The sequence below is a fragment of the Artemia franciscana genome, chromosome 5 (genome assembly GCF_032884065.1).
Source record: "Artemia franciscana chromosome 5, ASM3288406v1, whole genome shotgun sequence".
Taxonomy (NCBI): Eukaryota; Metazoa; Arthropoda; class Branchiopoda; order Anostraca; family Artemiidae; genus Artemia; species Artemia franciscana.
Window position 1 is genome coordinate 17,747,003 of NC_088867.1, and position 26,678 is coordinate 17,773,680.

Here is a 26,678-nt window from a genome sequence, read left to right on the forward strand (position 1 = left end):
CAAGACAGTACAGAAATTAGTAGATAATGCAAATAATGCGCTCCGAGGTCTACATTCATTCGTGTCCGAGAGCTTACTTGCTGTAAATGCTAGAAAAACTAACTACATGATATTCAAAAGAACTGGAACACATGGAGAGTTGCCGCAGCCAATCACATTTAATGAAGTGAAAATTGACCAAATAGAAGAAACACGTTATCTGGGATTTGTTATTGATTGTAATTTGTCTTGGAAAAAGCATAGTGATTTTGTGTCTTCTAAGGTCTCAAGAGGTGTTGGAATACTGCGTCGCCTTAAAAATGTTTTTCCAACCAGTGTCATTATTATGCTGTATCGTTCTTTAATAACTCCATACACATATTACGGTTGTTCACTTTGGGCTAGCAATTTTTACGGTAATTTCAAAAAAGTACAGACACAACAAAACAAGGCTTTACGAGCTATAGGTAAGTGTGAAAGAGGCGTTGTTAGCACTGAATCTATTTTTCGAAAGTTTTGTATTTTAAACCTAGGACACATTAGAGATTACCAGATTGGAACGTTTGTATATCAGTGTTTGAACAATATTGGTTCAAAGGTATTTTCCGACTTATTTAAAAGGAATGATTTTTGTCACGAGTATGATACAAGAAATGCGGAAGTGTTGGAAAGCCAAGAGGAAAATACTACACGTTCAGGTTTTACAATAAAGCACATGGGTCCTACCGTTCGGAATTCGATTGCTGGGGGGATTCAAAGTTCGGTAAGTCTACCAGAATTCAAGGCACGCCTGAAGAAACACTTCTTGACAGACCAGCGTTGTTTTTTTTTCCTCTTTCAGTGTTCTTTTTTTCTCCTTTTTTTTTCAAAGTAGTACAGATGAAGTTGATTTGAAGTAAGAAATCACTTTGACTGCCTTTACAGGTTCATTTGGGCATTCCTGCAGTCGAAGGTAGTGTGTGATTTTATAGTAATTTTGTTTAATAAATTAATTGTGAACTTAAAAAAACTTTCTTTTAAAGCTTTGACAAGCTTGTAGTTATCATGTATACAAATAAACTTGTTTACACGGTGTGGGGTCAACATAGTGCTTAGCAGCAACAATCAATCTTGCACCACTGAAAACCCTTTCTGCTGTGGCACTTGTTGCTGGCAACAATAGATCTTTTCTTGCCAAAGATCCGATCCATGGAAGCTGAGTAGAATATATTTCCCGGAAGGCAATATTTGGATTGACTGTATCAAGTCAATGTATCATTGACAGGCTCTTTTGATCTCCTGGCATGGGCTACCAAGCCCAGATATAAATCTACTTGACGGCGAATCACATCATCATTTTCAGCCTCTTCTGCATTGTCGTTCTGACACACTATTCAATCGAGCAGCCTCATTTTTTTGTGCATGATCATGAGGAGATTTAGAGTTACTGCTCTTCTGAGAAAACCCACTAGCCATAATTACACAACTGATTAGCTAGCTAATCCATTGACAGCACCAGAGATTACAACATCCTCTTAAGGCTTTTCGAGGGCCCTTTCCTATTCGTGCAAAATAATTTCTACTCCACTAAAAAGCCCACTATAAGTTTAAGTGGAGGGACCTGGAGTGTCAATTGGACAAGTCGATTCACAGGAGACGAGATAAAGTACCTTATATTAGTCACCAGCACAAGAGGATTGACCAATTTGAACTCCCTTCTTGTCAGTGAACCATCAAGAAGGTTCAGATGCTCATCAATTTCATTTATCTTGAATGTTTCGAAGTCCAAAAGTGCAGCTGTCACCATTAGATCATCCGTTGGGAAGCGAAAGTCAAATTTATTTCACTCTTTTTCTTTCAGAAGCAAAATACAGCTACTGTCATTAGGTCACTTCCCAAGGTGACCTTTCAGGAGGCCTCGACAGAGTAGAACAACATTTAGGGTGGGGAAGAACTCTCCTTCAAAAGCCTCGGGCTGTTCCATATAAATTTGTCCACCTCGCTTTCAGGCCTTTGTAGAATTACTAAATTTTTTCACATGGTAAAATATTAAAAAAATATTATTCGCGGAATATCAAGGCTAGTTGAAACCCAATTTAATTAGAAAATATTACAGTGTAACGAAGAGGACAGAAACAAGTGAACGATAATGTAAAGTCCATAGTTGACGATGATATTATCAATAAAATTCGATGATAAAATAAATCGATGATATTATCCATGATATTATCAATAAAATTGATAATAAAATATATAAAATAGATCAAAAAAAAATTGAGACAATCAAGACTATTTGCATGTACTGTTAAATAATAAATTTTACCTTATATTTGCCCCTCAATAATCTGAGAAATTAATTCGGTGCTTGAAATTTTCTGCGGCAGCGTTGGCGCGCTGAAGGCTTTTCGGCGGCATGCCGCCGGTTTTTGGGTTTTTGTCAATCTATAACTTTGTTTCTGAGTAAAATGCTTCTAGCCACTACTCAACTGTGTGGGAGCAAATTCAAATATGTAGCAACTGGCTCCAGATAGTCACAAGCTGTTTTGTCAATCTTCATTTTTGCTTTGTTTAAGTAAATTGTTTCTAGTCACTACTCAACTATGTGGGCTACATAGTTACCATAAACGAGGTCGAGGCTAAAGGCCTCGACCGAGTCCGTTGATTTTTGAATTAAAATGGAATAGTTGTGGGCATCAAGTCGTGGCTAATTGTAGAAAAAGCCAAGACACATAGTCCACTTGTGTGAGAAACAACCTGGCATGAATTCCCTCTTATTGGATGGTATAAAAAGGAGGTTAGTTCATTTGTTAAAATTACACACAAACAAATAAAAATAGATGGCAACTGGCTCCAGATAGTCACAAGCTGTTTTGTCAATTTTCAGTTTTGTTTTGTTTTAATAATATGTCTATAGCCACTAGCAACTATGTGGGAACAGATACAAATATGTGGCAACTGGATCCAGATAGGCACAAGCTGTTTTGTCAATCTTTACTTTTGTATTGTTTAAGTTAAAGGTCTCTTAACTGGCTCCGGATGGTCACGAGCTTTTTGTCAATCTTCAACTTCGCTTTCTTGCGTAAAATCTATCTAACCACAGCTTAAATAAGCGGTTATCAATGCAACTATGGTAACTGTTTCTAAAAGTCACAAGCTTATTGTCAATCTTTTTATTTGTTTTCTTAAGTAAAAAGTCTTTAGCCATGGTTCAAATATGTGGCCACGAACACAAATATTTAGCGACCAGGTCCTATTAGTCAAAGGCATTACTTCAATTTTTACTTTCGTTTTTTAAAGTAAAATGTTTCCAAGCATGACTCAAATTCAATACCAGGAAAAATGTTATTTCTGTTTACAGTCCCTTTGACAGTCATTCCAAAAAAATAAAACGGTAAACTAGCTTCATTTCTAGAAATTTGTTCATTTGAAATTCTTTAATTTTAGTTGTACTTCCTGAAATGTCTAAGATTATTTGACCTTGAAAAACGGAACAAATGGTACTCAGTTGATATTAATCCAACAAAAAGCATACAAATTCAGCCCCTCGCCCAACAGCCCTTTATAGTTGGAATGAAGGGAGAAAGGAAAACAAACTGGGTTGACTGGAGTTAACCAGAGTTGGTCATTACCTCGTTCTATGACGTTTAGCATTGAACAAACGATTTAGCTAGAGCGAACAAGTAAAATCGTATGGGCCCCAAAAAATACAAATTGAGAAATACAATTAGTTCTGCTCTAATAAATGTTCTGCGATAATCTAAGTATATGGGAAACTAATCCCACAAGAACCTCAAACTTTTCTTCTTCATTTTTAGCTACGGGTCTCTCAGAGAAAAATCTAGCCATTCCGGACTATAAACAGTGATCTTGCATGCACAATTTCGCTTAACTAAACTTTGTATCCTTTATATTCCGACGATATAATGCTACGCCTTCTTTTACACAGAAGCCTTATAGATACAACTACAGCAATGTCAAATCATCAAAATTCGTATTTGCTGTAGTATTCTCTGTTTTGAACAAGTTGTCTTTCTTTTTATTGGGATTTGCAAAAGAATCTTAAATAAGATACACAAAAAAAAACTTATAGCCAAGGCAAAAATTATTCTAAGAATTTATAAACATAAATATCCAGATAAAAATCACGTAGGATATAATGAGTTTTTCTGACAGAGTTAAATGCTGTTCATTCATTGAGCAGTCGTCTTACCAATAAATTAAATAAACAAAAACAAGTTTTTTAAAACAGTAAAAAACTTTAGCGTAAAGAGCGGGGTGTTGATGAGGAAGCAACCCCTTTCATATACAAAGTAATTTCTGTTCGTTTTAAGTTTTAATGTCGCTCCTTACGCTTCGTTAAAAAAACTTGTTTTTTTATTTAATTTCTGAACGTTTTTGAATCAATGCATGTTTTGATTTTGGCTCTCCGCAGATGAATAATTAAAACGAAATTTGCATATTTATTTTTTTGCTAAATGGCTTTCTCATACTTTTGATCGAATGATTTTGACAAAAAAAGGAGTGGGGGAGGAGGCCTAGTTACCCTCTGGTTTTTTGGTTACTTAGAAAGACAGCTAGAACTTTTAATTTTTTACGAATGTATTTATTAGTAAAAGATGTACGTAACTTATAAGTTAGCTTACGTAAAGAACTTCTGTATTCTCACTTTTTTATTACGTATATGAGGCGGTTCACCCCCTCGTCAGTACCTCACTCTTTACACTAAAGCTTAAATCTTGTCGAGATTTCTTAAGAATGACCCCTAAATCACAAAAGCCGTAGAATAGATAGTTGAAATTACTAAAAATAATTTATCATAAAGAACGAGGTATTAGGAGGAGGTGAGCTCCTCATATGCGTAATAATTTCTGTTCGTTTCAAGTTTTAATTCTCTTCCTTACTTTCAGTTGAAAAAACTTTATCATATTTATTTGTTCTTTTTTTTTCAACTAATGCAAGAAAATCCTGCACTCCCTTCATGGAAATTTTCTTCCCCCTTGAAAATTCCTCCAAGGAAAGTTCCCCAACATATCCCCCTATTCTCAACCCCCCTCCCAAAAAAACTGAAAACGTCTCTACACTTTCAAATAACCATTACTATATCTAAGCACTGGTCAACATTTGTAACTTGTAGCCCCTCCCATGGGGACTGTGGGGAGTAAGTCGTCCCCAAAGACATAGTTATAAGGTTTTTTCACTACGGTGTATAAAATGGCTATCTCAGAATTTTGATTTGGTGATTTTGGAAAAATAATTAGCGAGGGAGGGGGCCTAGGTGCCCTCCAATTTTTTTGGTCACTTAAAAAGGGCATTAGAACTTTTCATTTATGGTAGAACGAGCCTCTTACAAGAATCCAGGACTCCTGGGTCGATACGATCACCCCTGAAAAAAAAAAAAACAACAAACAAATAAACACGCATCCGTGATCATCCTTATGGCAAAAAATGAAAAATTCCACATTTTTGTAGATAGGAGCTTGAAACTTCTACAATAGGGTTCTCTGATATGCTGAATCTGATGGTGTGATTTCCGTTAAGATTCCATGACCTTTGGGAGTTTTTTCCTCCTATTTTCTAAAATGAGGCAAATTTTCTCAGGCTCGTAACTTAGAGTTTTGGTTACTATTGAACCGGGTCGCTCCTTACTACAGTTCGTTGCCGCGAACTGTTTGGTTAAACAAAGAGACAAGTTTTTTTTACTGAATGCAAGGAGCAAAATTCGTATTTACAATCAACAGAAATTATTTAGTATATGAGGAGGGCTACCCCATCCTTAATCTCTTGCTCTTCATGCTAAAGTTTCTCAGTGATTAGAAAAAACTTTTATCCTAATTATAGAGCCCTCGTGTTTCATGAGTCGTTCTTAAAGAATTGGTACAAAAAGTTAAACTTTAGCGTTAAGAGCGAGGTATTGAGGAGGGGTTATCCCCTTTGGTATACGGAATAACTTCTGTTCGCTTTAAGCTGTCAATATTTCTCCTTACTTTCAGTTGAAAAAAAAACCTTTTTCCATTTAATTCTTGATGAGGCCACTGCTCAAAAAAATGAAAGGCATTTAACACTGTCAGTAAAATACTCGTTACATCAATGCTCATATTCTTTCTATATTTCAACTTCTGATCGTTTTTCAAATAATTCCGAGAAATCTACGTTCCCTATCATGGAACCCCCCCAAAAAAATTCTTCCATCGAAAGTTCTTTCTGCGTAAATGCAACTAAATCCCTTGGTGAATTCACCCCCAGACAATTCCACCATCGCTGAAAATTACCATCAGAATATTTCATGTGGACAATTCCATCTGGAAAATTCTCCCTAGCCTACTTTTATTTGAAAAAAAAGACTTACTTTTGTTCAATTTGCAATCTTTTTAAAATCACGCCCGATATATCCCCCTCCATAGCAAATTTTTCCCGGAAATCTCCCCTCTAATAGAAAGCTTCTTCCCTGAAAGATTCCCCCATGAAAATATGCCCCGTGGAAAATCCTCCCCATGGAAAAATCCCCCAGATAATTCCAACCCCAATGAAAATGTCTTCCAAACAATTCCCCTGGAATATCTCACATGTGCAGTCGATTCGCCAAAGAAAGAGTAAGACAAATAACAAGAATCTTGTACAGGATTTCTGACAAGTGCTCCCCCCCCAAACAAATTTAATTTTCCCCGAAAATTTCAACCCCAGAAACCTCACTCCTAACAAAAAAATCTTCAATCCCCCCCTCTGAGATATACCCCCGGAAAGTGACCGTGAACATCCCAATAACAAATACTACTATATACAATGGGCGAATTCCATAGCTTAAAGCCTTTTCCTCACAGGTTGTGACGGTGATTTCATCCTTAGATGTATAGTTATTGAATCTTTCAACTATGATGAATAAAATGGCTATTTCAAAACCCTGATCAGATAATTTAGGAGAAGAGAGGCGTGGGAGGGGGCTAGTTAGCCTACTCCATTCTTTTAGGGAACTAAAAATGATCATATTTTTGGCATGTCCCGGGGATACTTGAGAGGCTAAAGGATTTGAGGAATGAATTTTTTGGAGTGAATGAGCAGCTGCCATATAAATTGATGGAGATTGGGTTTTTATGAGTATTATGAGTCTGGTACGGTTCATTCATGTGAGCACGACCCACCAAGATGGTTTTCTTTGACAGTTATGTTCATGTTAATGTTTATATATATATACTAGCTGTTGGGGTGGCGCTTCGCGCCTCCCCAAGCCCCCCCGCGCGCGTAAGTCGTTACGCGCCATATTAGTTACGCGCCATTGTAGCTGTGTCCCTGTGTCCCACCTGTGAATATAGATAGATTTATATATGTGTTTCAAACTACGTAAAAATTGCGAATATACAACATTTTTGGCTTTCCCACTACTGGGAGCTTTCCGTTTCCAATTGCCAGCAATTGATCTGAAAATGTTTGACCAGAGTCATCGTTTTGCAATCGGACACGCATATTTGTAGTTAATTTTAATATTTTTACGTGTGCCCATAAATTAGAATTTTTCAGGCAAGCATTCATTTCGTCTGCAGGAGTTAAACTACGTAAAAATTGGGAATATACAACATTCTTGGCTTTCCCATTGTCTGTGCATATACAAAGCCGTATGTACTAATAATGACGTCATATGCAAACGCTCTTTTTACAAACAAACAAACATGCATACACACAACTCGTTTTTATATAGATAGATAGATAGATAGATACAATACAAATTAACTGCGTAAAACTTGCGAATATACAACATTTTTCGCTGTCCAATTGTCGCTGCATATAAATAGATTGTCAGGTTTACCGACCCTCGAACATGCAACGCACAATTGTCCATGGGAAAAACAATCAGTATTAAGATCTATACCACATTTTTCTAATGATTGACCTTGAGCTTTGTTAATGGTGATTGCAAATGCTAATCGAATTGGGAATTGCAATCTTTTAAATTGAAAAGGCAGATCCGTTGGAATCATGGGAATGCGAGGAATAAGAACAGCCTCACCCTCAAAAGGCCCTGTCAAGATTGTGGCCTCTATTAGGTTTTCCATTGTTTTTTTTTACGGCAAGTCACGTGCCATTGCAAAGCTTTGGTGGGTTGATATTTCTTAAAAGTATTATTGGTACGCCTATTTTTAGTTGTAGCACGTGTGGTGGAAACCCTGAAAGATCTATGGAATTTAAAAATTCAGATGGATAATTAACCGCTTCATTTGGTTCCAAAACTGTGTCGACTGACTTGTAAAGGACTGCCTGGTCTCGAATCTTGGTCAAAACAATATTGTTGATTTTGTGGACGTCTATATTTTTGGGTGCGAGAATCGCTCTTTCACTTAGCCATTTATTATTTTTATAATTTTTTAGAATATTCGGAAATACTTTTTCAATCAATTCATTTTTTGACGTCGCTAAATTACAGAAATCAGCAGGTAGTTGTATACGTCCTGAAATTGAGTCTATCGTATCATAAATGTCTTTTTGTTCCGACGTTAACTTGGAAATGTTATTTTGTACATACGACAACAGATCATTCGTACTGTAACTTTTTTCACGATCCAATTCTACACATGTCGAAACAGCAGCGATACGGCTAGGTGAAGGCATTCCCAAATCCTGAAGAGGTTTGTTTGCCATACGTACGCACAAATCTTCTATAATAACTAAAGTGTATTTATAAATTTCTGATGTAAAATCAAAAGTCATATCTGACGTCTCTAAATGTTTTCGATGGAGTATATCTTCGGGCATTTTTGACTTATATTTTTCCTATAACTCTGTAGGAGCTGATGGAGAGCAAGTTGTTAAAATGATGCCAAACAATGCACGAATTTGACTTAGGGTTGACGTTTCGCACTAATTGGGAATATGGAACAACCCACTGGTTATCTACTTCGATGGTGGTACCGTTGCCATTGTAGGTTCTTCAGTCATTTTACAATTAGAAATTTCTCTTTCAACGGTCTTCTTACAATTAAAAATTTGTCTTTGAACGATATTCTTAAATACCTGTGTCCTGGTCGTCATTTATATTCCCTGTGTCCCGGTCGTCATTTGTGTCCCGGTATCCCAGTCTGTAATTTCTCTTTGAGTGTCCCGGTCGTTATTTATATTCCCTCTGTCCCGGTCGTCATTTGTGTCCCGGTCTGTAATTTCTCTTTGAGTGTTTTTTCTTTTTAGTATTTTTTAGTTTTTTACATTTTTTCTTTTTTCAGTTTTCTTTTTCTTCTTTATTTTTCAGCTTCACTATGAAATACATATCGCCGAACCTTTGTTTTTTTAACTAAAATCTGGTAGGCATTGATGACCTTATCCAAGTCAAAATCCCAAACCCAATCATCATCGCTATCATTTTCAGTTTTGATGTTTTGATTCTCGCTGTCCAGGTGGATCTTCATCTAACTGCGCAGTTTTGCGTTCTTTAGCCTCAAGCCTGTTTCCTTGCTGTTCTTTTGATTCCTCGGCACGCTTTCTTTTCTGACTTTCTCTATCAGCAGCAAGTTTTTTGGCATAGACTCTTTGAGCATCTTCATCGGCTTTTGCCATTGTAAGTTCATCAGTCATTTTAAACTTAAACATTAATAGATTTCTACGTGAACATATATGTCTTAAATATCTATAATGACGTCACCTTCATAGCAAAAATGACGACAACTAACTTCATGACGTCAGCCGACACAGATACATGACGTCACCTGATCCACAGACAGACACACAACTTATTTATATATATATATATATATATATATATATATATATATATATATATATATATATATATATATATATATATATATATATATATATATATATATATATATATATATATATATATATATATATATATATATATATATATATATATATATATATATATATATATATATATATATATATATATATATATATATATATATATATATATATATATATATATATATATATATATATATATATATATATATATATATATATATATATATATATATATATATATATATATATATATATATATATATAAGAGTGAAAAAGAATGATAGGTCATGCACACTGACTGGCAACCATTTCCAATAATAACCGTAAGTTTCCAAGAATTTCCAAATGCATGCACTTAAACTTGACTCAGACATTTCTTGCTAGAGGACACACCTTCAACCGGGCTACCTCTATGTAATATAAAAATTCCTTGTTGTTTTTTATTTCTTGGACAGCTCAAGAATTATTTAAAGGACTATCCATTTTGGAATTTTAACCAGTCCTGAATCGAATAAGAAGTATTCCCAATAACGGAAGTTTTGAAGTTTTCATCTGACGTCAAAAGGAAATAACTTTTTTTAAGAAGTCCGAACAGTTTCAATCAATTTCTTCCGTTACTTCCCTTCTAACTTCAAATTGAAAAATGACAGTTATTTCAAGATCAAGTATGCAAAACCTTGCTTAAATTGAAACTTTAGTTTATAAACCAAATAAGACAACTTTCTAAAATTACTGCATTGTACTTGTATACTTGAAAGTAAACAGAGGCTAATAAGATTTGATACTGAGTTTAATCAAACAGTTCCTGGTAACGAACTGTAGTAAGGAGCGACCCGGCTCAATAGTAAACAAAACTCTAAAAAACGAAATTTTGATGTAAAATATACATCAAAAGAATCAGATTTTATGCTGATTTTAAATATATAAGTTTCATCAAATTTAGTCTTTGTCGTCAAAAGTTACGACCCTGGAAAAAATTACCTTGTTTTAGAAAATAGGGGAAAACACCCCACAAAAGTCACAGAATCTTAACGAAAATCCCACCATCGCATTCGGTGCATCAGAGAACCCTATAGCAAAATTTTCAAGCTCCTATCTACAAAAATGTGGAATTTCGTATTTTTTGCCAGAAGACAAATCACGGGTGCATGTTTATTTGTTTGTTTTTTGTTGTTTTTTTCTTCCCGGGGGTCATCGTATCGACCAAGTGGTCCTAGAATGTCGCAAGAGGCCTCATTCTAACGGAAATGAAAAGTTCTAGTGCCCTTTTTAAGTGACCAAAAAATTGGAGGGCACCTACGCCCCCTCCTACGCTCATTGTTTCTCCAAAGTCAACAGATCAAAATTTTGAGATAGCCATTTTGTTCCGCATAGTCAAAAACCATAATAACTATGTCTTTGGGAATGACTTACTCCCCCACAGTCCCTGGGGGGAGGGGCTGCAAGTTACAAACTTCGACCAGTGTTTACATACAATAATGGTTATTGACAAGTGTACAGTCGTTTTCAGGGTATTTTTTGTTTGTTTTGGGGGTGGGGTTGAGGGGAGAGGGCTATGAGGGAGGATCTTTCCTTGGAGAAATATGTCATGACGGAACAGAAATTCAATGAAAAGGGCGCAGAATTTTCTAAAATTACCATTTTTTGCCGCATAGTCAAAAACCATAATAACTATGTCTTTGGGAATGACTTACTCCCCCACAGTCCCTGGGGGAGGGGCTGCAAGTTACAAACTTCGACCAGTGTTTACATATAATAATGGTTATTGACAAGTGTAAAGTCGTTTTCAGGGTAATTTTTTTTTTGGGGGGGTGGGGTTGAGGGGAGAGGGCTATGTGGGAGGATCTTTCCTTGGAGAAATATTTCATGAGGGAACAGAAATTCAATGAAAAGGGCGCAGAATTTTCTAAAATTACTATAAAAAAACAATGAAAAAATAAACATGGAAAAGTTTTTTTTCAATTGAAAGTAAAGAGTAGCACTGAAACTTAAAACGAACAGAGATTATTACGCATATGAGGGGTTCTAAAAATACTTTAGCATAAAGAGTGAGGTACTTAGGAGGAGATAAATACCTCGCTCTTTATGCTATAGTATTTTTAGTAATTTCAACTATTTATTCTACGGCCTTTCTGATTCAGGGGTCATTCTTAAAGAATTGGGACAAAACTTACAATTTAGTGTAAAGAATGAGGTATTAACGATGGTACAAACCCCCTCATATACATAATAAAAATTAAAGAATATAAAAGTTTGTTACGTAAGTTAATTCTTAAGTTACGTATAGTTTTTACCAATAAAAAAATTCGTTAAAAATTAATATTTATAGTTGCCTTTTTATGTAACCGAAAAAAATTGCATGGCAACTAGGCCTCCTTCCCCATCCCTTATTTCTCAAAATCGTCTGATCAAGACTAAGAGAAAGCCATTTAGCCAAAAAAGGAATTAATATGCAAATTTCATTTTAATAATTTATGTGTGGAGAACCAAAATCAAACATGTATTAATTAAAAAACGTTCAGAAATTACATAAAAAAACTAGTTTTTTTTAACTGAAAGTAAGGAGCGACATTAAAACTTAAGACGAACAGAAATTACCCGTATATGAAATGGATTGTCCCCTCCGCAATCCCTCGCTCTTTACGCTAAAGTTTGACTCTTTGCCACAATTCTGCTTTTAAAACAATTAAAAGCCTTAGCGTAAAGAGCGAGGGATTGCGGAGGGGACAACCCATTTCATATAAGGAGTAATTTCTGTTCGTTTTAAGTTTTAATGTCGCTCCTTACTTTCAATTAAAAAAACTAGTTTTTTTATGTAATTTGAAACTTGAATTGATATCTTCCTCTGTTACAATGTAGTCTATAATTATTTGACAGTTGAATATTTGAGAAGTAGAGTTTATTAATTCCAGTTGTAAGATTTCTTAGAGACTTTAAAAATGAAGCATTTAATTGACTTTTGATATTTTTTTTATAAGGAAATCCAATATAATATATAAACAAGGCCCCAAATCCCATGAAGATTGTGGCCCTTGGAAATTGATTCTAAATTTAAAAGTTTAACGTTAGACATTTTTGGCGTTAGAAACTCATCAATAGATATTGACATTAAACATCTTTAAAGTCAATCTGAAAAGCTCCATACCATGTATATCAGCATACTCTTTATACTTAGCCTGATAAATAAAGGTAAATAAAAGGAAAAGATGAAAAAAATCTTTATCAAATCCAACAAGGTAGTTATTAAGCTGTACTGAAATGCTATATATTATAGTCAGTCAAGGCCTTATCCGGTAGGGGGGGGGGGTTAGGGCCTTTGAACTCCCCCCCGGAAATCTTTGTTTGACTCGTAAAAACATAACAAAATGAATTTTAAAAATTATTTTATAGAATTTTTAAGTTTTTTCGTAACCCTCCCTCAAAAAAAGTTTCTTTTGTAAGCCCCACCCCGGAAAAAATCCTGGATATGGCTCTGTAGTCAATGTACCTTCCAATTTGATCCTTCTGCAAAAGCTTTGATTTATGGATTCTGATGGATGGATATAGAATGGATATAGGAATGGATATAGCATTTGATGGATATAGCAGCTTTTCAGTTATTGATCATACATTTCCAAAATGTATGTTCAAAATATTCTTTAAATATAGTAAAGGAAATAGTATGTATAAAAGAACCTTTACAAAGAAAATGAAGTTACACGACAGTTTAGCAAATACTCAGCATGGCTAAAAGGCAAGATATGAAGACCAGATTAGGTTTAACTAGGGTATGTTTGATTGCTAGGAATATATTTAGGCGATATTTCTGTTTAGAATTTTATAAACAAAATGGAGACATTCAACCAATGAAAGTGCAAGAAAATGGTTTCGGCGGAAAAAAAAAAATCTTTCGTTGGTTAATTTGCTTTTCTTTTTCCGCAAAACACCAATTGAAAACAGGCTATATGTGTTCTAAAATATTTTTACATGAAACTTTAGTCTTTATTATCTTTTCGTCCTAGTACGCAAAAGAGCTAAGTATCCCAAAGCTGAAAGAAAGTTAAGCTGTAGAATGATATTCTACAGGATTATTTTAATATTGCCATTTAAAATCTAGGAAGAGATAGATTATTCTATAAAAAAATCTCATGAAGGATTTGAAACGCGGCGTATGAAAATGACAGGATTCTTAATAGCAAGAATATAAAGCAGAGAGTCTTCGGATAATGGGAAGCTCCAATTTTGGGAAAACAACAAAATGAAGTGAGACAAAAGATAATTTATTTTAACTGCATTATTAAGAATCGGCAGAACAACGGAAAATGAATTTGAAAAGGTAATTATCTTTGTATAAAGGGGAAAGAGCTGTTGTTTTTTGTGAGTTCTATATTTCTACATGTTTTCTTTTTGTGTTCACGGTATTCCTCTTGGTCAAAATTGTACAACAAGGAGCCAAGAATACACAAAGCGTCACCGATGTTTCAAAATAAAAAGATAACCAGGATTGCTGATTTTGTCGCCTATGTTTTATTTGTTGACTTGAAATTTCAGCATATGGAGTCGACAAATTAAACCTCGGAGACAAAATTTTCATTAAAAAAAAAAAAAAAAAAAAAAAAAAAAAAAAAAAAAAAAAAAAAAAAAAAAAAAAAAAGTGTCGGTCAACCGACACGTTGTTGAAGTGAAAAATCTTGTACCCAAATTGCAAGAATTTTCACTAAGACTCCCAACACATTTTACCAGGAATGCATGAGGCGGAGCTGAGATTCTAAGAAAACTACCCGAAATATGTTATGCAAAGAATTATAAAAATGGTGCCGAGAATGCAGGAATCTTCTCACCAAAAATTCCATGAAATGTCACCGAGAACCCCAAAATGGAGCCGAAATATTGTCAACATTTTTTACATTGCTTATATTTTTCGTATAGCTTCATTAATTTTTAAGCCTTTCCCTTTCTCTTAAAGATATAATCAGGCGTACGCTATCAAACAGTTCGTGGTAACGAGCTGTAGTAAAGAGCGACCCGGCTCAATAGTAACCAAAACTCTAAAAAATGGAATTTTGATACTAATAGCTACATCAAAAGAATCGAATTTTAATGCTGATTTTAGTGAATATATAACTTCATCAAGTTAACGTAGAGAAACGTAAGTGAATCGTAGTGAAGAAACGTAGTGAATATATAAGTTTCATCAAGTTTAGTCTTACCCATCAAAAGTAACGGGCCTGAGAAAATTTGTGTTATTTTAGAAAATAAAAGTCATATAAAAGTCATATAATCTTAACGAAAATCACACCATTAGATTCAGCGTATCAGAGAACCCTACTAAAGAAGTTTCAAGCTCCTATCTACAAAAATGTGGAATTTTGTATTTTTTGCCAGAAGGCAGATCACGGATGGGGGTTTATTTGTTTGTTTGTTTTTTTTTGTTTTTTTTTTCAGGGGTGATCGTATCGACCCAGTTGTCCTAGAATGTTGCGAGAGGAGTCATTCTAACATAAATGAAAAGTTCTAGTGCCCTTTTTAAGTGACCAAAAAATTGGAAGGCACCTAGGCCCCCTCCTACGCTAATTATTTTCCCAAAGTCAACGGATCAAAATTCTGAGAAAGCCACTTTATTCAGCGTAGTCGAAAAGCCTTGTAACTATGTCTTTTGGGACTACTTACTCCCCCACAGTCCCCGTGGGAGGGGCAACAAGTTACAAACTTTGACCAGTGCTTACATATAGTAATGGTTATTGGGAAGTGTACAGGCGTTTTGAGGAGGATTTTTTGGTTGGGGGAGGGGTTGAGAAGAGGGGGATATGCTGGGGTAACTTTCCATCGAGGAATTTGTCCTGGGGGAAGAAAATTTCCATGAAGGGAGTGCAGGATTCACTAGCATTATTTAAAAAAAAAACAAAAAACAATGAAAAAATAAATATGAAAAAGTTTTTTTCAGCGGGAAGTATGGAGCAGCATTAAAACTTAAAACAGACAGAAATTATTACCCATATGAGGGGCTCACCTCCTCCTAATACCTCGCTCTTTACGCTAAAGTATTTTTAGTAATTTCAACTATTTATTCTACGGCTTTTGTGATTCTAGGGATTCTTCATGAATTGGGAAAAAATTTAAGCTCTGGTGTAAAGAGCGAGGTACTGACCAGGGGGTGAACCCCCTCATATATGTAATAAAAACATGAGAATGCAAAAGTTCTTTACGTAAGCTAATTTATAAGTTACGTATATCTTTTACTAATAAAAAGATTTTTTTTAAATTAAAAGTTCTAGTTGCCTTTTTAAGAAGCCAAAAAATCGGAGGGCAACTGGGCTTCTTCCCCCGCTCTTGTTTTCTCAAAATCATTCGACGAAAATTATGGGAAAGCCATTTAGCCAAAAAAATATGCAAAGTTCGTTTTAATTATTCCACTGTGGAGAGCCAAAATCAAAACATGCATTGATTCAAAAACGTTCAGAAATTAAATAAAAAAACAAGTTTTTTTAACGGGAAGTAAGGAGCGACATTGAAATTTAAAACGAACAGAAATTACTACGTATATGAAAGGGCTGCTTCCTCGTCAACGCCCCGCTCTTTACGCTAAAGTTTATTACTGTTCTAAAAAGTAGAATTAAGAGAAAGAGTCAAACTTTAGCGTAAAGAGGGGGGTGTTGATGAGGAAGCAGCCCTTTCATATACGAAGTAATTTCTGTTCGTTTTAAGTTTGAATGTCGCTCCTTACTTCCCATTAAAAAAATTGTTTTTTTATTAATTATTACTTAGAATTCATCTGGATCGTTGGGATTAAGCTATCGTCTTATGTTAAACCTTCAACGAAAAAAAAGGAAAAAATTAAAGGGTTGTGTAAAAAAGAATGACAATACATCTCAATCAATTACAGTGTGAGACTGATTAATAAAGGTCAAGCTGATCGATGAAAAAAAGAGAATTAGCTCAATCTGAATTTTTGGGAAAAATCCTAAAGCGATACGTTCTATTCTAGTTCAGTGTCACTATACGGAATAATTCCAAATATTATGCTTTTTCTCACTATGACTGTTGTCTATACAATCATAAGGTACTAAAATTTATGAACATATCTTTACAAAATTGGGAAGAATGGAAACCCTCCTCCATTCTTAGTCCATTGAGCATTCTTCAAAATTTAAAAACAGTTGGCTGAAAGAACACTCATATTTTTATATGTGTAGCTAGAAGAGCAGAAGCACGGAAATAGAAAACTATAACCCCTAGAAAACTTCATGACAGCTTAATGAATCTCAAAGACATTTATTCCTCTTAATAAACAATTTTTGATTCTACTCATACACATTTGTGGATCTATATAAAAGGCTAAACGGTTAAACTAGGTTCTGATACGATTCAAATCTTTTTCCAAATTAACCAACCTGTTCTGACAGAGTTCGAACCTTTTTTAGGTGTTACGTAACTCCATGTAGGAAAAAGCCTCAATTTAATTCGTAAAAAGACTTCCCCTCCACCCACCACCACTGAATAATTAATGAATTGCGGTCTAATATGTACTTTTTTATGCTTCTGACCAATCTTTCCAAGAAAATGGTTTACTGGGTACCACGGCTACTTTTTTTATAATATCGGCTCCCTTTTATTCTTTTTAGTAACAGTTCCTGCATTCTCGGGTCCTTCTAGACCCGTTTTAACATTTTAAACTTTGTTTTCTACAATTAGCATTATTCTACCATAAAAAACGCATATTCTTAAGCAATATACATTACGCTTTACCACAATCACTTGAAAATTTATTCATCAAGTTTTATTTGAATATTTGGTATTTCAATCGTATAGATTGCAAGTCCTTTTATAATCCTAGTTCAAAAATATAGTACCATGTCTACCTTTTTACTAGGAAGCTGGCAGGGGGAAGACGTGTAGACGGGTGTTTGTTATACAATGGGCCGCAAGATACCTTCAATAACATATTGGAAATCCTTGTTTGGCTCCGCTTCTCAGAAGGTGAAACGTTTCAACCTTAAACTTAACATTAAATTGAACTTGAACTTAAAACTTAAACTTGACATTAAAACTTTAAACGAACAGAAATTACTCCGTGTATGAAATGGGCTGTCCCCTCCTCAACGCCTCGCTCTTTACGCTAAAGTTTTTAATTGTTTTAAAAATAGAATTGTGGCAAAGAGTCAAACTTTACCGTAAAGAGCGAGGGATTGCGGAGGGGACAACCCATTTCATATACGGAGTAATTTCTGTTCGTTTTAAGTTTTAACGTCGCTGCTTACTTTCAGTTAAAAAAAAAAGTTTTTTTATATAATTTCTGAACGTTTTTGAATTAATGCATGTCTGATTTTGGCTCTCCGCACATAAATTACAAATGAAATTTGCATATTAATTCTTTTTTTTTGGCTAAATGGCTGTCCCTTAGTTTTGATCAGACGATTTTGAGAAATAAGGGGTGGGGAAGGAGGCCTAGTTGCCCTTCAATTTTTCGGTTACTTAAAAAGGCAACTAGAACTTTTAATTTTTAACGAACGTTTTTATTAGTAAAAAGTATACGTAACAAAAGAATTAACTTACGTAGCAAACTTTTATATTCTTATATTTTTGTTATGTATATGAGGGGGTTTGTCCCCTCGTTAATACCTCGCTCTTTACACTAAATCTTAAGTTTTGTCCCAATTCTTTAAGAATGACCCCTGAATCAGAAAGGCCGTAGAATAAATAGTTGAGATTACTAAAAATACTTTAGCATAAAGAGCGAGGTATTTATCTCCTCCTAAATACCTCGCTCTTTATGCTAAAGTATTTTTAGAACCCCTCTTATGCGTAATAATCTCTGTTCATTTTAAGTTTTAATGCTGCTCATTACTTTCAACTAAAAAAAACTTTTCCATGTTTATTTTTTCATTGTTTTTTTTTATAGTAATGCTAGAAAATCCCGCACCCTTTTCATTGAAATTCTCTTTCCCCGTGATATATTCTTCCAAGGAAAGATCCCCCCACATAGCCCCCTCCCCTCAACCCCACCCGAAACCAAAAAAAAAACCTGAAAACATCTGTACAATCCCCAATAACCATTACTGTATGTAAACACTGGTCAAAGTTTTTAACTTGCAGCCCCTCCCCCAGGGACCGCGGGGGAGTAAGTCATCCCCAAAGAAATAATTATTACGGTTTTCGACTATGCGGAACAAAATGGCTATCTCAAAGTTTTGATCCGTTGAATTCGGGAAAAAATGAACGTGGGAAGGGGCCTAGGTGCCCTCCAATTTTCTGGTCACTTAAAAAGGGCACTAGAACTTATTATTTCCGTTAGAATGAGCCCTCTTGTGACATTCTAGGGTCATTTGGACAATACGATGACCCCTGAAAAAAAAAAAAAAAAAAAACACGCACTCGTGATCTGTCTTCTGGCAAAAAATACGAAATTTCACATTTTTGTAGCTAGGAGCTTGAAATTTGTGCTATAGGTTTCTCTGATACGCTGAATGCGATGGTGTGATTTTCGTTAAGATTCTATGACTTTTAGAGGGTATTTCCCCCTATTTTCCAAAATAAGGCAAATTTTCTCAGGCTCGTAACTTTTGATGACACAGACTAAATTTGATGACACTTATATATTTAAAATCAGAATAAAAATCCGATTCTTTTGATGTATCTTTTAGCATCAAAATTCCGTTTTTTAGAGTTTCGTTTACTATTGAGCCGGGTCGCTCCTTACTACAGTTCGTTACCACGATTTGTTCAAAAAGAGCTGCTTACACAGAGGAGGTTATTGGAGGGACCTCGGATCAACTTTATAACTTCAATCGTAAAGATTGAAAATTACTGGTTATTTCCGATTCAGACAATCTTCTTCTTGAAAACCTTTCCACTATAAAGTTGGCAATGGGAGAGTACCAAATGCAACTTCGACTTAGCACATTGTAAACCTTGTCAGGAATAGGCTTATTTGTAGACTAAGTTTAGGCCTAGCCTACTCTTGCACTGAGTCAAGACTTATATTGTTTTTACATAGACTCAAGATTTAAGGGATTGTAGTTTTATCAAGTTACAACACACCGGTTTTTTCAATAAAATATGGTAGTGGAGGGAGGAGGGTCTCTGTCTCTAACTATATCTGCAACTACGCATATTTAAGTTCTTTGCATGACTCAGCTTGAACAAGGTCTACCATAACCATTCCCTAAGCTAAAATATATCTGAGAAGAATGGACCACTTAAACAGCTCAGGTCTCTTGACCATGGGGCTGAATAGTTCATGTCCCCTAGAGCTAATTTAATTTTATTTTTGTTTTTACTTTAAACCATTCTAAATTGGAATGACCATCCCAAAATCTGGATCCGATACTGTTGTGGGCTTAAATGGGGCGTGGAGGTAGAGGAGCATAGAAGGGGGACTGGTAGCCCATCTGTTTATTTTTCTCGTTTTCCCTAACCCTCCCCTCGATTCTTGTGGTACAATTTAGCCATTAATTTCCGGGAAGCATTGTTGAATGCAAAAATATTGCCAGATAGGAGGTTATTGTTTATAGTAAATAAAACAAAATGACCTCTTTTTTCTAACATTTATGTTTTTCATGACAAAGATTTTGTTTCAGAACATTCACACTTGAAGCATCGAGATAGAAAAAAAAAATACATAGCAAGAAAAGCGGAATAGGATAAATTTTGTTGTTTATGTGTCAAGATTTCTTTCGTCTTCCATGCCACACCTATAGTTACCTTACAGATATAGGAGGCTCACATCACCTTAAATCTCCATTTTTTGTTCTAAATATTTATTTTGTTAATCAATGCTTCGAAAATAAGGGCTCATTTCGATGTATTTTCCAAACACAATAAAAGAGAATTTTCCTAAGTCAAAGGGTGGATGCTTTCCCAATTTTTGAATTAAAATTGAATAGTTGTGGGCAGGAAGTCACAGCTAATTGTAAAAAAAGCCAAGACAGATAGTCCAATTCAGTGAGAAGTAAACCTTACATTAATCCCTCACCTTATTGGGATTTTATAAAAATGTTGTTAGTTTATTTGTTAAGAGATATTTCTATGTATTATCCGTCCATTTGTCATTGCTAGGGCAGTAGAACCAAGGTAGATAGTCAAAGAGCTAAGATAGTGACAGAACCTATAGTTTTCCAAGTGTTTTGTTAATTTGGAACGGGTAAACGGCGGGAGTAGGCTTGCCTCTCTTATTAGACCAATATTTATTTGTTATCTCTTAGCAAGTTCCACCTGCCTCAGGCAGTCTCGTGCAGGTTGACCAAGAATTTAAAATTGACCTAGGACCATTGGATTGCCTGAAATGAGAGGTAAACAAGGGACGCCTGCCTCTGGTCTTTGGCAGGTTGAACCGAGAATTTAGGATTGACACAGGACCGTTAATTCACCTAGAATGAGATGCAAACAAGCGTAAAAAGTCAAAATGGGGTTCTTCATTACGTGGTTCTTCCAACTTTGTCATGATGCCTTGATCTTTATTCATCACACAATCTTTTTCTGTTAAAATTAAACTAATACCACAATAATGTTGGACTTATTATCTCCTCAGCAACCATATAGCCGACTTAGTCCATATAGGTTCTTCAAAATGAAGGGAGGCTAGGGTGTAAACTCTTTGGCGTTGGTTGAGAACTTGAATGTCATAAAAGGAAAGTCAGATCAGAAATTAGCTATTAACTTTTTCAGTTATGAATTTATTCGTAGAATCTGAATATGCCTTGGATTTAGTTCTATTATCATATGTTAAATATAATATCTTTCGAATTCTGTTTTTTTAATTTTGGGAGCACAAATTTTGTACTGGAAAACTGTCGTAACTGTATGAATCACCGTTGAAGAATTCATAGAAGAAGTAGAAGTACCAAGTTTCAAGAGTCCTAAGACAAGAAGGAAAATGACAGAAAATCTCCAAGCTACCTTCCATATGCTGGATAGGAGAAGAGACCAAGAGCTATTCTGTGTGTTAAAAGGTCTATCATCAAGCAATAGCAGATGTACACGGGCATTTTCAGGGTTTTGAAAGCATAATTCTGAACGCCATTTTCAAAATTGACTTGAAATCAAAGCATTTTACTTCGACTTACCATTTTACTTAGAATCAAAATTGGTTTCAGAAGTAGAAGCAAGTTTAAACCAAGGAGACTGTATTCTTTCGTGAAGTTTTCCATATGACTCTGATAAAGCTATAAGGTTTTATTATGATCATAAGACAAAAGCATTTGCAGAACACCTAAATCTTTCAAAAGATGGGTTTGAAAACAAAACACCTGAAGATTATTTGGGCTTCATAAGAACTTATTATCAACTCATTTCTAAGGGTTGAGTCCTATTACAGATAATCACAGTCAACCGAAGAGTATTTAAGTGCACTTTGAATATGAAATGGACATACTTTTGATGCTGCGAAGAATGGAGATATATGCATCAAAATACCATTGCTGATGGTGTTAATAAAAGGCTATCTAATATTGAATTCTATTTGGCTTTCCACACACCCAAAAATGATTGAATTGACCTTTGTGAAGAAGTTTCTGTGGATCGTAAAAACGGAACTGCATTGTCTGAGGATATAAGACTATTTTTTGTCAAACATCTCAAGTGAAAATTAGCAATGAAAACTGACAAGGACAAAGATCAGTTGCTGGCTACTTCATTCCTTTGCCCAGATTAAGAAAAAGGTTGTTGTATAACAGAGAGGGCATCTTTTATAAAAGGAAGATCTGTTATTGCGTTCTTATTGCCAATACAAGCTGCAAAAAAAAAATCTTATTTCTGTGAATTGTAGTATAAGCCAAAAGTTTCTTAACTTCACATCCCTCATTGAAGGTTTATAAATTTGAGCTAAAGATACGACTTTTGAGGCGCTGGACATTCCTCTCAGCATAATAGGATCTGATGACCTTCACCTAGTAGTTGGTACGTAACTATGCTAGATAATACGGTTGGAATTTTTCTATTAATCGGTCTATCAATCGCTCATTTTATATTGACTGCATGCATGATCAGGGACAAAAGTGCCACAGATCAACCTCATGATCCTTGAGCTTGGGACATTTTATAAATATATTTTGTTTAGTTCTAAACTTATTTGTAATCTTAAAAAGTTTCGTATGATATTATTACTTTCCTATTCAGGCCAAGTTTGTCGTTTCGGGGCACAAAAACCTGAGCTTTGACGTGGCGCGATCTCTTTCATAATCAACAGTGACTCTAGAAGCTTAGATTTGGGTTGTTGAGCTCCAATAACACTACTGCCTTCTTGATGTAAATACGAAATTCCGGTTTTCTATAGAGCGTGACTTGAAGCGTTTTCTTCCGGAAATTTGCTGTCATAATTTTTGTCAAAATTGCACCTCTCTTGGGAATGTTTCCTTCTTTTAGAAATTTCACAAACTATAATATACTAATAATTATTTAAAGACAAACTGTAATTGATTTTTACTGCCTATTTGGAATTATTTTTATGTATATTTTCTGTTTATAACTTATTTTCTTGAGTTTCGATTTCTATTGAGGTATGGAAATCTCTACAACCGTTCGTCATCTTGAACAGACCAAGGAACAGTGCTACAACATAAACAATACATCGCTACATTTCCCTCTAAGGCCTAATTAGCTCATTAGTGAGCCACCCTTTTATTTCTAATTCAACAGCTTAGATCTTCCTTTCTTTATGACAAGAACAGATTACATACTCATCAGAGATCAGGTCACAGGCCCATTGTTACTAGCATCGGATTCTAGAGAAGTTAGAAATTGATGATAAAACCCTCAAGTCCCCTTCAAGATTCCTCGCTCATTGATGGAAAGAATAATAGCCTACTTAATCATGTGATTTGTATGAGTGATCTTAAAGTGATTGTCGTTGAAGTTCTTTGGTATTGATAGCATTTGTGCAAGGAAGTAAGGCCTGAGAGAAATATCTTCGTTATTTGATACTAGTTTCCAAATGTTGCCCAAATAATCCAAGTTGTGGCCCATAGTATGTTTTTACAACTGGAATAATGGAAAACAATTATGGGACAGATACATTAATGCTAAGAAATCCTGCTAAGAACATCATTTTACTTACTTATATCATATCAGAACATAGTTTGCAAGGTAGCAACATCTTAATAAACACAATCCTTAACAAATTTTTTGTCTTAACAAAATACATATCGATATTCAAATGACAACTTTTTTAAAAATAAATACTGTAATGCAAGTTTCAGACCAAATTCAGTAACTATTTTATATCTTAATACTTTGAAACTAATTGGATTTGTGTTTAGACAAAAACAAGAAAACAGGAAATAACTTGGATGTAATAACAGTATTCAGGAGATGTCTAGGAGTGACGGGCTTAAAACCGTCTATAACAGGAATGCTTCCTGCATTTACTTCGAATTCGTACTGCATCTTTAACTTTACCTCCTTTGCTGCCGCACTATAATTTGAGTGTGTATTAAAGAAAACTGATGCATAGCCCCTTGTTTAGCGCTTTAAAGACGTAGTGTTCACGTCACTGCCAAAATTCAGAGCAGCATTTTTTCTTGTTTTCAAAATAATTTATAGACGCATTCTGTCGATTGTGATTTTATTCATGAGACGCATAACAACCGTACGAACATAGACTAACCCGTGTTTGTTATTTTTCAGCCTCTTGAGAATTCGAGGTGTTTCGTCGTAGAAACATAAACTATGCCTTGTTTTATTTGTTTTCCGATTCCTAATGATAAATACATTTCCAAGTCATTCCTAAGAATTCTACAAAGAGATTTGCAGGTGTGCCGAAGCCTAAATAATAACAAACAGGGATAGCTTGACATATTGAGATATTTATGTAGGCTACTTCATAAGAAAATAAGAAAAGAGCAAAAATGTAGCTTGACGAGCAGAATCATTCAACTAAACGGACCCAAGATACTATATTCAGTAAACATCCATCCCACTTCTGCCAGGATGAAGGGAACTATAATAAGTGTTTTTCAGAAAACCTGTCTGCTGACTTCAGGATAATTACAAACAACTAATTTGATTTTATCGGAAATTTATATTTCATTGTGTCTTATGTTTTCAGTAAATTGAGAATTCTAAAATGTTTTTAAATAAGGGCTAGTTATTTCTTTCAAAGTTTTGGTAAATCCAATTTTCTGTATTATATTGCAGAAAGTTTTTTATCCCAGATGTAAAAAAAAGTCTTGTATGACAGTAATTTTGGTATCAAGGCAGCACTGTCTGCAATGGTCCAATTTTCTTCTCAAGGAAATGTTAAAGTTTAGTAGAATAAACTTGAGACAGTAAATTCATAAGGAAAGAGAAGAGCGAAAATAGCTAGCTGTTTTCAGAATTTAACAAATTGGTTCTAGTTTTCAAACTTTTAACAAAATTGCATGTAATTCAATTTTGAAGGCAAAAAACCGGCAAAAATCAGGATTAGGAAATTTATCAAATAAAAATATAATATGATAAAGGAGGTTTTCATGAATATAATTCAATCAAATGCATTATTTCTACACGTAAAACATATCCATGTCATCTTCGAATTAAAAAGTGTGTTATGCTGTCATTACTATCATGAATAAAATGTGTCACAAGCATTTATACACTTACAGCTCATCCTCATGTACCTACAAGGCAAAATCCAACAACGCCTCTACTCCTCCTGTCTTCCTTCATGGCTACCTACTTCGAGTGTGCCGTGCAATTGAAATTCAAATTCTGTGCCACATTTTTTTGTAATGCAGTTAAATAAATATAACGGAAATTTATTTTGGTTAGAGGGGGGGCAAGGTTGTAAGAAAAAACACAGCAAACAATAAATACGGGAAAATTAAATCATATAACATGAAAAATGGGTAGAAAATGATAACGTTTCAAGAAATCTTCTCCGGAAGCCTATTACCAACATGTGGATACTTGATTTATATTCCCGAAGCCAAATTAAGTCCTTTAGAATACAACCTATCGTCGTGATAAAAAAAAAAAATGGTTTTCATGTTTTCTGAAATGTTGAAGAAATTATGCCCCTCCGTCTTTTAAGTAACCAAACCCATGTGCAGAGTTCACATAAACTACGAAAAGAAAACAACTACAGAAGCTATTTAAATTCCATACGAAACATGTCGCCGCATTAAATGTCACTCTCGGGAACTAAGATGGCCCCTTGGTAACCAAAGCAAAGATGAAGCAAAACACAAAACTCTCCAGAATCTAATCTAAGATATCACAACTCGATGACCCCAGGTCAAATTGTTGTTCTTGGCTAGGAAAAAAAGGAATTAAATGGAGTAACTTACCAACAACTGAAAGGGAAACAATACGGCTTATTTTTGGTTCGGAAGAGACTTGACATTCGTAGTCACCGGTGTCTGAGCTTTTTACACCTCTTATCTGAAGTGTCCATGTATCATGTACTGCTGAATGAACAACAATTATTCTTGTGTCAGCAATAAACGACTCTTTATCTACTGCCAACAGGTGGGCGTCACTCTTTCGAATCCAAGATACCTGAAAACAAATTGAATATAACTTTGGAAAGATCCACAAACTGTTTAGCATGAAGAAACAGAAAAGGGCACTAGTTGAAACTTTCAGAAAATGTCGAGGGAGATGCTGCTTTTTTATTAGTCTTTTCAAACTCCGTTTGGTACAAGTTGGTTCTAAACTTTAAAAAGGTGTGGTAAAGTAGCTAAGGAGAATCTTTGTTAATACAAGCAGATTTTGTAATAGAACTACAAATCTAGCCAATGAAGGGATAGCCAAATGCAAGTGAAAACTATTGAGCTTGTTTATACGACTTGAAAATATCAAAATATAACATTAGAAATGTGAAAGGAAAAACTTATAAATGGATCCAACATTATATTAGACTCAGTACCTAGGCACGTACATTAGATTTTTTATGGGGGGTTGGGCATAAAAGGATAAATATTTTATTTGATAATTTGAATAAGAAGTGTGGAAAAATTTGGAAAGCTTAAAGATTTTAGAGGACTGAGTCCCATGGCCCTCTACGTGCGAATCTCCCTACC

General features: G+C 34.8%; 1 protein-coding gene across 2 annotated transcripts in view; it reads right to left on the minus strand.

Moving 5' to 3' along the window:
- LOC136027043 (zwei Ig domain protein zig-8-like) overlaps positions 1 to 26,678 on the minus strand; it is a 170,214-nt gene that overhangs the window by 72,101 nt on the left and 71,435 nt on the right. For both annotated transcript variants that reach the window (XM_065703964.1, XM_065703965.1), the window contains exon 3: positions 25,944 to 26,154. In XM_065703964.1, coding sequence (XP_065560036.1) covers positions 25,944 to 26,154 — 211 coding nt within the window. The remainder of the gene's footprint in view (positions 1 to 25,943; positions 26,155 to 26,678) is intronic.